Source organism: Rhinolophus sinicus, linkage group LG05 (genome assembly GCF_036562045.2).
Source record: "Rhinolophus sinicus isolate RSC01 linkage group LG05, ASM3656204v1, whole genome shotgun sequence".
Taxonomy (NCBI): domain Eukaryota; kingdom Metazoa; phylum Chordata; class Mammalia; order Chiroptera; family Rhinolophidae; genus Rhinolophus; species Rhinolophus sinicus.
In genome coordinates this window covers 181,520,780-181,533,221 of record NC_133755.1, presented here as the reverse complement: position 1 = coordinate 181,533,221, position 12,442 = coordinate 181,520,780, and the positions used below count along the sequence as shown (strand labels likewise).

The 12,442-nt window shown below is 43.3% G+C and overlaps 1 protein-coding gene across 7 annotated transcripts in view; it reads left to right on the top strand.

Annotated features, from left to right (window-relative positions):
• Positions 1-12,442, top strand: part of PDE10A (phosphodiesterase 10A) — a 475,662-nt gene that overhangs the window by 288,913 nt on the left and 174,307 nt on the right. Inside the window, exon 2 of one of the 7 annotated variants that reach the window (XM_019749830.2) lies at positions 1,603-1,730. The exons of the other annotated variants lie outside the window; for them this stretch is intronic. Within the exon in view, the coding sequence (XP_019605389.1) occupies positions 1,694-1,730 (37 nt within the window). The 5' untranslated portion in view covers positions 1,603-1,693. The remainder of the gene's footprint in view (positions 1-1,602; positions 1,731-12,442) is intronic. 7 annotated transcript variants of the gene reach the window in all.

The following is a 12,442-nucleotide window of genomic DNA, read 5'->3' as shown; positions in this document are numbered from 1 at the left end:
CTGTCAGATTGCCTGCATCTTGCTAGGTGTTATTTGTAAGAATTACTGGGCAGTTTATTAGGTTTGTAAATGCTGTTTACAAAACCCGTAAACGGGAGGCTCGCTGCGTTTCCGGCGTGCGCGTGACGTCACCGGAAGTGACTGGCGTTGGGGCGGGGCCTGAAGGCTTCCGGGCGGCGCCCGGTGCCCGTGTCCTGAGCGTGCCAGGTGGGCCGGACGGCGCGCTGAGTGCGAGGGCACCTGGGTGGGTGGCGGCCTTGGGGAGTGGGTGCGGCGGCCCTTCCCGGCCCAACACCCAGAGTTGTGAGCAGGCGCCTCGGGTTCGGGGCCGGGGTCGGGGCCGGTTCGGGGCGCCGTGGCCGCAGGGGCGTGGGCGTCTGCGCGGGCCTTCAGGGGCAGGAGGGCAGGGCTGGTGACAGTGGTCACCTCAGTAGTTCCCGTCTGTGGTCACAGCTTGATGTCCTGATGTGGTGGAAGAATCTCCTGAGTGACGCGTGACCGAGGAATGTGGTGTGGAACGGCTGCTTGTGAAGGTCGCGTGGACATGGTGTCTGTCCTGCCAGCTGAGCACGGCCCGGGGCTGTCGCAGTGACAGACTTTGGGGCCCGAGGATTCGCACACACACACACGCGCACAGAAGTGTCCTTCTGAGCGCGGTGTGCGGAGAGACTAACCCCGAGATCGGACATCAGGACGAACGTGACGGAGGAGGCTGCAGCACTGGCTCCCAGGACCGTGTCTGTTGGGTACCTTTCGGCTGCAAGTAATGGCAGCCCAGCTCCAAATTGCGTGACCCGCAAGGAAGGTTTATGTCATAAGACAAGAAGCCTTGAGGTAGGGCAGCTCCGCCGCTGATTAATTCAGTGCGTGTCTAACGTCTTAAGGATCCGCTGCTTCACGCTTCCCACTCTTATTCCCACTCTAGCTAAAGCTACGGGTCTGGTACACAGGTTGGAAGGACAGTGGCTTTGCCTGTATGATGGCTAAACAGATGACTTAAGGGGGGTGGGATTATTACCAGGACTGATTTGTCTAATAACGAGCTGTTCTGAGCTGGAGCTTGTACCTCCCCTCATGGAAAGAGGAGAAAATGGGGGCTAACAGTGTCCTGAACAAAGGCAGTAACGGTGGGAACGGAAAAGTTTAAAAGGATGCAGAAATATTGTGGAGATAGCATGAATAGGACTCAGAAATTATGTACCACGGGAGCCAAAAAATGCATCCAAGTGGACACTGGTCAGTGTTGCTCAAGCAGGAGTTCGCCGTCATCAGAAGTGTCTGGACGCTGATGGGAACACTTTGAGCACCTCTTGTCATGGCAGACGTCACACGTGGCTTGTATGCATCTTTTGTTATTGGTATATATCGAGTATTACAATTTTAACACAGTTTTTTCCTTTCTTACAAGTGTGTACATTATTTTGACGCCCTCTGTATCTTTGAGGATTGAGGGAAAGAGAGGGGTTTGGAGGATGGTGAGATACTGAGCTTTGATGACTGGGAGGAGGATTTCACTTACAGACATGGGCACATAAGGGCGGAGGTAAGATCAAGAAGTTAAGGTATCAATTATCTGATAGTTATTTGATCTTTTTTATTTAGAAGCTAGAAGTATAGATGTAGAAGTCATCCACAGAGATGTTACAGTTGAAGACATGGGGTTAGAGAAGACTTTGAAGGAAAAGAATGTAGAATGAGGATAGAAGAGAGGAAATCCCAACACTTAACAGGTGAGTAGAGTCTCTAAGTCAGCAAAAGAAACTTGGGAGGGCTGTTTAGATAGACGGATAGTACACGGGTAACTTTGTAGCTCTGAGTTTTAATTTGCCAATTTATTGAAATTGTCAATTGACTAAAATGTGTTTCATTCATACATTGAAATTTTGGGACGTCAACCCTCAATCAACCCCTCCCAACATCCCTGGCAGGGTTTTATTGTATTAAAAAGCTTGCTTATAAGTGTTTTATACTGGATGAGTTAGTTTTAGCAGCTTTGAAGATTTCTGTGATGTTCTGGTTGGCTGTTTCTCATTTTCGTTTTTATAGGGTGATTAATAATATATTTAATAATATATTTGCTTTAGGCAAATTGTTAGGTAACTGACCTTTGCTATGTTGTGTAGGAAAAATTCTCAAGAAAGCAAGGGATTGGTTGATAATACCTGATATTGTTGAGACTGAGGAAGATGATGTTTAGACTGAGATAACGATGTTTAACTTTTCAGGGAAGTTGGCTTCTATTTGAAAGAGCAGTTTCAGTGTGGGCTGGGGCTGATCTCACAGGTGGTGATAAAGACACATTAAAGTAAGCACCGAACTACTGTTTTGACTTTGGTGGTGAAAGAGGAAAACAGAATGTGTGATGAGACTAGAAAATAGATAAAAGTTTAGAGAAATGTGGAAGAGGAAAATGAAAGATCCTCTCAGAAGAGGAAGGAGGTCAAGTCACGTGTCGGGGAGATGACGATGTGTGGGTGCCGCAGCACGATGGAACGGACGGTCTTGATTCAGCTGCTGTGGCATCAGCCTAAGCGGTCACCTGGGGGAAGTAAAGCAATTGGCATGACTGTGTTTTTCTTTAACAGTTAGAAATGCCAGTGAAGGGAATTGGGTGGTTGGGTTTACCTATTGTTGGGGCTAAGTGAGGGATTCTGGGGTCACAGCTGAGGCATCTTTGCAGTAATTGGCAGAGGTCTTCAAAATCAATAGGGAGGCAAAATTCATTCAAATGGCGGAGAATTCAGGTGAGCGGGGACCAGGTTGTACAGTTGAGGGCAAAGACCAGACTCAATGGAATGAAAGGGAGAATGAGGCCTAAGGGTAGGAAAAGCTGGCATAGGATGCTTGGGTTGCTCTCTAATAGACTGCCCTATCTGTGGATTAAACAATGGACATTATTTCTCACAGTTCTGGAGGCTTGGGAAGTCCAAGGTCAGGGGACTGGCTGATTCGTGAGAATTCTGGTGAGAAGTCTTTTCCTGGCTTGAGGACGAAAGTTTTCTTGCTCAGTGGTGGAGAGATACGCATCTCCCTTATGAGGGCACGAATCCCATCACGAGGGTCCCACTCCTGTTACCTAGTTCCCTCCCCAAAGGCCCATTGCCAAGCATCACATTGTGGGGAAGAGGGTTTCAACACAGAAGATTGTGGAGACATTTCAGTCCATAGCAGGAGGTATGCACAGAGAGGGGAATTCTGTCATGGGAGGGAGAGTACAATTTTTTACTTATTCATGGTTTACACCAGCAGGACTCAAACCCATATAGGGAGTATTGGGGTGCAAACCAATTATATTTTTTCTAATTTAACAAGTAAACTTGAAGGGATAATAAATGATGAGTTTAAATATAATTTCATGAATCTATTATTTTGCTAGCTGAGTAACCAGGATGACAGTGTGGTTTGTGAAGTATAGTATTTTGAGATAGTTTTAAACCAGGGTATAAGTGCACTATCATTTTTTATGGAGAACTATTTAATATACATGCTGAGTTGAGACTAGTAAATAAAAATCTTTTGTTTTGGATATTAAAAATGCAAGTTTATTACATTGGAAAAATGAATTAACAAGTGTGATGTTGCTTTAAATATTTAAAATTTCTTTAAAAGTGATTTTTAAATCAAGGTTTTTTTCTTTTTAATATTTGGGTAGTTTTTCGAAGCCACTTTTTCTCTTCAGGAAAAACTCAAGCCTGGCTGGAGTAGTGGGACTGAGCCTACCTGGTCATTGAGTGTTCCTCTGCCTGCTTTTCCGATCTTCTGTTTAGAGATGCAAGCATTAGCAGTCATTCTAAAGCAGTTTGAATCTTATTCTCACCCCCAAACAACTTTTAGTGGAGCTAATGTAAGAGTTACACGCACATTTCCTAACAACTTGCTTTTTCTTTGACTTTGAAATGAAATGGAATGGAATCACTCTTCTAAAAGCATAACTTTGACATGTATTTGCATAAGTAGGAGAAGTGGTCGTGTTATATGGCTAGAGCACTTTACAAAAATACTTTTAAGGGTGGGTTTGAGGGCAGAAACTTGCATTGTAATTAATGTAGCACGTTGGACCATTTGTTTTGTTAATAAGGGGCTCAAGTCTCCTTAACTCCCAACTTGAACCTGCACCCTCACAATTACACACCTTCCTTCCTCTCAGGTTCACACAGGAATGGCTGAGGTGCCAGCCCCTGGAAACTGATAAGATAGGAGACGCAGGCCATTGCCATAAGCAGGGAGTCCCTACTGGGCTGGCTGACGCACGCAGCCTCCCTCTGATGTCAGACGGCTGATAAGTAGCACCTTGGCTCCGGTCCCACATTTTGTGCCAGAGCGGGAAAAGGCTCTTTGTCTGAAATAGCAGCTCTATTGAAGTATTTTTAAAAAATATATTATTGCTTTTCTTGACCGCAGGCCAGATTCCTGTCTGCTTAAATGGTTTAGTATCATTCCTGAATTGTTGGGCAGAAGTAGCTGTTTGTTAGCAAAACTATGTTTAATTCATTATATATGGTATCTTATGACTTGTTTGTTCCCACTGACACGTCTTCACGTATTTGGTGTGTTTCCTGGGAAAAAATAAAAGGGGAAGTTCAGTAGGTGTCATACAAAAACTCATGGGTGCACTGACCCCTGTACCTGCGCTCACCCCAGTCTTAATAAAGCTAAGAGGAGGGGAAGACGGAGCGGGAACTGGGCTGGATTCAGCAGCGCTTAACAGCTGACAGGCCCTTTGTCTCAGCACACTTCTTGGCAGTTACACTGACATGTGTAGACACACTGGATTCAGGAGACTGAGTAGTCCAGACTGGTGGTCTGCTGACGCATGTGCCAAACATTCTCTCTGTTGATAGAACCTGATAGAACATGCTCTGGTAGAGGAAACTGCCATTGTAGTGCAGTGTCTGCTTCACTGCACCAGTGGTTCATCAGGAAATTCTAAGGAATAAAGAGAACTCCAGCCTATAGTTTTACGCCTGCCTTCTTAAAAAGGGGAGCCCCGGATGCCTGTGTTAAAATGAAAGCCCTGAAAACCTAAGCAGCCTAGCAATTACATATCAAAAGGATTCGTTACTAATCTTGACACCAGCTCAGGTTAGTGAAGTTCAAGTTTTGCATCATCTTCTAAATCTACATTTTAAATACACACTAGTTAAATAAAGTTAGCCATGTATGTAGGTGACAGTAATAAGCTTGTCCCACCAGTGAGAACCAGGAAGCACGGTAAAATGCACATGTTGAAAAGGAAAACTCTGAGAATGACTGTTTAATGTCTATATTTTTGTCACCGAGGAAGCTGAAAAGTGTGTTGGGAATTTAGAAATGCCACGGAGTTCCCGAAGTTACTTTTTAAAGCTGTGATATCTATCGAGGCCACTTTATAACAACACAGTACTGTGTGTTTTGTTAAGTATTATATAACGAGTGTCTTTTATTTATGTGGAAGCAATAGCTACCATATACTGCGCACTGTTTTAAGCAGTTTTTATCTATTATTCTTATTTAATCCTTAAAACAATCCTGTGAGGTGTATATACTAGTATCATGTCCATTTTACAGACAAGGAAATTAGGGCCCAGAAAGGTCTGGTAACTTGGGCAGTAACTCAGTGAGTGGCAGAGCTTAGAGAAGAACCCTGGCAGTCCATCTTTAAGAAGTAGGATTTTATGCTATAAATTAAATGGTATCATAGGGACCATAAAAATAATGCTCCTTTTGTTAGCTGCTAACTTACTGTCGTTAAGTGACTGAGTATTGAGGAAGGGAATTGCAGTTTTAGAGCTAATAGATGACATTCATGAAACTTTCAAGAAAACAGACGTGCTGTGTTTATATTTGTCTTTTTCCAATATAAAGATAAATGAGCACAGTTCTACTGTGCAGTAAGTTTACATTAGTAGTTTGCAGAATTTAGCTGCCTGTGTTCCTGACGATAGCATTTCTTAGTCACCAGGGAGAATTGGGCTCAGTAATTGTTAAGAAAGAATTAGCAGCTGCTGTGTTGGGGACGGGGGAAGATGTTTGGAGCGAGGTAGCAGGTTGAGGGCTGTGTAATCGCCAGCATTGGGACGCTGTCTGGGAGCAAGTGGTTGAGAACTTTCATTGGCCGTATTTGCCGTGTGACTCCAAACAGTGTAGTGTGAGTGGGTCGTGCAGAGATGAACACGGCAGGCAGGTCAGCTGGTCCCGAACACTTATGAATGGAAACTTTAAAAAGCAGTCAGTGGAAGTGTGATGCTTTTAGAGGGAATCGCCAGGTTTTAAAATGCCAAGTCGCAGATGAACTGTTTTTCCAAGAGCGGAGTGTGAAAGAGCTGGCGGTGTGGCAGGATTCTGGCCTCACTTTCGCTTGGAGATAACATTGTCCATAGCAGTGATATTGACTCTTGAGCATAGGAATGTTTTTAATATCTCAGAGCCGATGCCTAAGTGGTGTGTAATTCTTGTTCCAGTCCATTGGCAGGACTCGATTCCGTCGGTTTCCCAACGGAATTCCATGGCGTGTGCTGCTGTTTCAGTATTTTCCTATTTGTCAGCAAAGAGCTGGTAGAATAAACACAGAAGTAACCTGTCTGCTCGGCAGGCAAGGCAGAAGAAGACTTAGTTTTCCGCAGATGCAGCCTGCGTCGTGATACATATACAGCTTTCCCGCCCGGTGGGTTCAGTATCGTATGGGTGTGTCAGAATGGCTCAAATAACGAAATGCCTGGAAGTACGAGAAGCAGCTCCTTACGATAATGGTTTCATGCACTTACTCATTCAGTCCCCAAACACTCCTCAGGCGTCTACTGTGTGAGAACGTCCTTGTCACTTGAGGATGCTGTGCGTGCAGACTTGTCTGCTCACTAACCTGACGTGCAGTCCCGGGTGCGGTGTCCGTGGTGCCCTGGTGTCAGCCATGGACGTGCTCACGCAGAGCAGTGGGCAGTGTGAGTCATCCTGGGCACGTTCCCAGCCTGCTCACGCAGTGCGACAGCCTGCCTTCTTGTTTCAGCTTTCCTAGTCCAAAGAAAGGCCTTTTGGGTATAGTTAGGGCCATGTTTTTCTCATTTCTGTGCATTTTGTTGGTGATTTCGCTGTTCAAATGGCCCCCACATCCAGTGCTGAAGTGCAGCCTGGGTCCTAAGCACCGAAGGGTGTGACGTTTCTCCTGGAGAAAGGACGGGAGTTAGAGAAGCTTCCCGCAGGCGTGAGTTAGAGTTCAGTGTTTATGAATCAACAACGTATACTCAGTAAGGGGTCTTTAAACAGAAACCACATAAAACAAGGTCATGTATCGATGGGTTGATGAAAATGCTGTGACCAGAAGTTCACAGGAACCTAACTCTCGCAGGGGCAGTGGTGTGTGTTCGCCCATTTAGTGTCTGTGTGGGCTGTAGAGAACAGAAGCCCTGCCACTAACGAGCACTGACGGTAGGTGATTCCCGGCTCTGCAGCCAAGATGAGGTTGTCGTGTCAGCCTTCAGAGAACGTGCTGACGGTGGAGACACTCACATTAGTGTTCAGGCCGCAGACGGACGGACTACGGATCCTGCACAGCACAGGTCTCTCAGCAGACGGGGAGCACCTTTTAGGGTGGAGATGCCAGTTTATTACCTTCATTAAAAATACTGAGTTACTCCTATTTTAATACGTTGCATACGGCGGGGTTTAAATCCCTTGTGAAGATTCTCGTGATCCGTACGCAATGTGTTAAAATAAGTAGTACTTGAGAAGATTGGTTTTGATTGTGAGGACATCATTTATCTTAAACAAAATACACGGTTTTCTTGATATTAATATAGTACAATAATGTGAATTGTTGCAGTTTCCAGTATGTGTTTTTGAAAGCACACGGGAAGATGCACTGTTATGTACATTTCATTCTTACTCCAGGGCTCTCCCATGTGTCTTCATTGTTCCTCCGAGTGGGTGCAACTGGATTGAAGCATTAGGAGGGCGGTAGTCATGCATTTGCATGGTTTACATATCAGTTCAGATTAACAGTCTTTTTTTGAATGTTTATTATTTCTTGACACAATGTTTATGCAGTTAAGAGGATTAATTCTGTCTTTAAAAGTATTTTAGAAATAAGTGTAAGATTTTCATAAAGGAGAGAGTATGAGTTTGCACGGGCTGTTATAAGGGTGTATTGGAGCATACGCCCTTTCACGTTGTCTTCTGTTAACCTTCCAGTGTTTTCCAGCATGTAAATAAAACGCAGTCCTGAGTCAGTGTCTTTCCATTTTATTTTTTTGAGCCAGTTGCCTCTAAGATTACTCTCTTGATGACACTTTTCTTTACCCTATTTAACATTGATATTTTAAGGAAATGGGAGCCAAAAAATATCTTAAGACCAGTAGTCACCCCAAAGACTAACAAACATCAGCATGCGAGGATCACCTACAAGTGAGTGAGGGCTGGTTCAGCTCTCTGAGGAAAAACACTCACATGTATGTTGTAAAGCTGTGATTCCAGCTTGTGAGTCTGTCTTGTTTCTTTCTTGTTTTAGGGTAGGAAAAAAGGTTTCCATGAGTAAGAGACTGCAACTTCGGCTCTTTATGCAGATGTGTTCTTTTTCACGAAATGTTTGTTAGGTGGACGTCACAGGCAGAGCAAGCCAGTCTTGCACAGATAGATCAATAAGGTGTTTAAGGTCAGCCTCGGCGTTCAGTTCTTCTATAGAGCACGTAAGAGCTTTATATCCTTGTAGTCAGTTCCGATGTATTACACCTAGATTTACCTATGGCTTTGCATAACACATGTACGTAGGGGTTTCTGAAGACCATGCACTCTGTAAGGTAACCCCAGATACCATCTGAGAAAGGTGAGGCATGGGGCCAATGTGATATTATACAGTTTTTTAATTTAATGATCATAAAACCCCATCGGGCAGGTATTAATACTTCCATCAAACAGAAAATAAAACAGGCCCAGGAGATTGAATAATTTATCCAAAGTCACATAGATACCAACTGTTAGAGCTACTTTTTGGGTCCAGGGCTGCCTGACTCTGAATCCTTCCTTTTTCCCTAATCAGTTGTAGTTTTTCCCATTCCCGGGAACCAAAGCCGGGACCTGTGAACTGGAGGACAGAGCCACGCTACTGTTCAGAGCAGGGACTCTGGGGGCTGACGGAGAGTGTAGTGGGTTAAATCGTGCCCCTCCCCCCACCTGTGTCCCCCAGCCCTAAACCCAGAACCTGTGAATGTTACCTTATTTGGACAAAGAGTCTTTGCAGATGGAATTAAGGATCTGATTTTTGTTTTTTTAAATTTATCGGGGTGACAATGGTTAGTAAAGTTATATAAGTTTCACGTGTACAGTTCTGTAACACATCATCTGTATATCACATTGTGTGCTCACCACGCAGAGTCAGTTCTCCTTCCATCACGATATTTGACCCCCTCTCCCCTCATCTACCACCCCCTCCCCTCTTTCCCTCTGGTAACTGCTAAACTATTGACTGTGTCTATGAGTTGTTGTTTCTTCGTCTTGTTCCTTTGTTGCTTTCAGTTTTATATTTCACATATGAGTGAAATCATGTGATTCTCAACTTTTTTTATGTGACGTATTTCGCTTAGCACAATAATCTCAAGATCCATCCATTTTGTCGCAAATGGCACTGTTTCATCTTATGGCCGAATAGTATTCCATTGTGTATATATACCACAACTTCTTTATCCATTCATCTATTGAAGGACATTTTGGTTGTTTCCTTGTCGTGGCCACCGTAAATAAAGCTGCAGTGAACATCGGAGCATATACGAGGTCAGACAATTAAGTTTGTGAACTTGTTGGAACGATGTTGTTAACCTTTCTTGACATCAGAGGGATTATTCATTTGAATTTGTACTAACTGGACAAACAGTTAACCAAGTTGACTATTTGGAAGTGCTGAAAAGGCTACGTGAAAAATTTAGATGACCTGAGCTTTTCTCCAACAATTCAGGGCTCTTGAATCACGACAACGCACCAGCTCACACGGCACTGTCTGTGAGGGAGTTTTTAGCCAGTAAACAAATAACTGTATTGGAACACTCTCCCTACTCACCTGATCTGACCCCCAATGACTTCTTCACCCGAAGATAAAGGCAATATTGAAAGGAAGACATTCTGATGCCATTCAGGACATCAAGGGTAATACGATGACAGCTCTGATGGCCATTCCAGAAAAAGAGTTCCAAAATTGCTTTGAAGGGTGGACTAGGTGCTGGCATTGGTGCATAGCTTCCCAAGGGGAGTATTTCAAAGGTGACTATAGGGATACTCAGCAATGAGGTGTGTAGCACTTTTTCTAGGATGAGTTCGCGAACTTAATTGTCAGACTTCGTATATCTTTACAGATAAATCTTTTCAGATTTTTTGGGTAGATACCCAGGAGAGAGATTGCTGGGTCATACGGTGATTCTATTCTGAATTTTTTGAGGAAACTCCACACTGTCTTCCATAACGGCTGCACCAGTCTGCATTCCCACCAACAGTGTATGAGGGTTCCTTTTTCTCCACAGCCTCTCCAACACTTGTTATTATTTGTCATGTCATAGCCATTCTAACGGGTTCCTTACGTATTCCTTGTGGTTTTAATTTACATTTCTCTGATGATTAGTGATGTTGAACATTTTTTCATATGTCTTGGCCATTTCATCGTCTTTGGAGAAATGTCTCTCCAGGTTCTCTGCCCATTTTTGATTGGATTATTGTTTTTTTTGTTGTTGAGTTGTATGAGTTCCTTACGTATTTTGCATATTAGCCCCTTATCAAAGGCGTTGTTTGCAAATATCTTCTCCCATTTGGTTGGTTGCCTCTTTGTTTTGTTGATGGGTTCTTTTGCTGTGCAGAAGCTTTTTAGTTTGATATAATCCCATTCATTTATTTTAACTTTTACTTCCCTTGCCTTTGAGGTCAAATTCATAAAACCCTCTTTTAACCAAACGTCTGTAAGTTTAGTACCTATGTTTTCTTTTATGTAGTTTAATGTTTCAGGTCTTATGTTTAGGTCTTTGATCCATTTTGAGTTAATTTTGGTACATGGTGACAGATAGCAGATTTTGTATGGAACCACAAAAGACCCCGGATAGCCAAAGCAATCCTAAGAAAAAAGAACAGTGCTGGAGGTATCACACTCCCTGACTTCAGCTTGCTCTACAGCACAACAGTAATCAAAACAGCATGGTATTGGCAGAAAAACAGACACACAGACCAATGGAATAGATTTGAAAACCCAGAAATAAGCCCACATAAATATGGACAGATAATTTTCGACAAAGGAGCCAAAAACATACAGTGAAGAAAAGACAGCCTCTTCAATAAATGGTGCTGGCAGAATTGGAAAGCCACGTGCCAAAGAATGAAACTGGACTGCTATCTGCCACCGTGTACCAACGTTAAGGATCTTGAGATGAGTTCATCCCAGATTACTTAGTTGGGCACTAACTCCAATGACAAGTGTTCTTAGAGAGAGAGGCAGAGGGAGAGATTTCACAGCCTAAAGAGGAGGAGGCAGTGTGGCCGGGAGGCAGACATTCAAGTGACGAGGCCAATAGCCACGAAACAGACTGTCCCCAGGGCCCTGCCTGGCTCAGACTTCTGCGTCTAGAACTGTGACAGAGGGAGTTTCCTTGTTTTCAGCCCCCCAGTTTGTGGTGATTTGTCATGGCAGCCACAGGAAGCTAATACAGAGAGTAATTGCTTATTCTGAAAACTGTTGTGGTGGGTCTGAAAATCGGACTTGAGTCGCCGTATGTTCTTGGGCCAATCACTTACCTTTGTCTCAGGTGTTTCTTCATAAAAGGGGATAAGAATAACAGCCATATCTACCTCAATGCTTTTATTATAATCACGTGAAATAATGTAGTAGGTGAGATATGATGCTTTAAAGAACTATATTGCTATACCTTATTATAAATCAAGAGAACATTGTTTGTTTTACATGTGATGTTTAGTGACATAAAAACCAGTAAAGTCAAAGTCAATTTTTAAGGAAATTGGCAAAACTGGAACATGTGCTTTGGATACTAACACAGTCTAATAACACTCTTTCAAAAGCAGAAAAATTAATAAATTCACTTCTCCATGTGGAACCCAGGACAAAGGATAGCTGCTGAGTGGTCTGTCAGTTCCCATTGTGCATTTTAATAGACTAAATTAAGGGAAAGAGAGAACTTGAATAAGCAGGAAAAAAATGTGATCCTCAGAGCAGTACTCTCAGAGTTTTCTCGTTTACCTCATTATAGAGATAAACAGCTGAATTTAATTTGAATAATAGATTTAACCCCAAACACCCCCAACATTAGAATTTTAGCATGTGATCAATACAAAAGTTACTCGATGAGATAGTTTTCAATCTTACATTTGAACTGTTGTCTTTGCAATCCAACGTCTACTTTCCACTCATAGCACATCTCATTTTCCAGTAGCAACTTTTCGAGTGCTCAGTGGCCCCAAGTCGCTAATAGCTACTCTGTTGGACAAG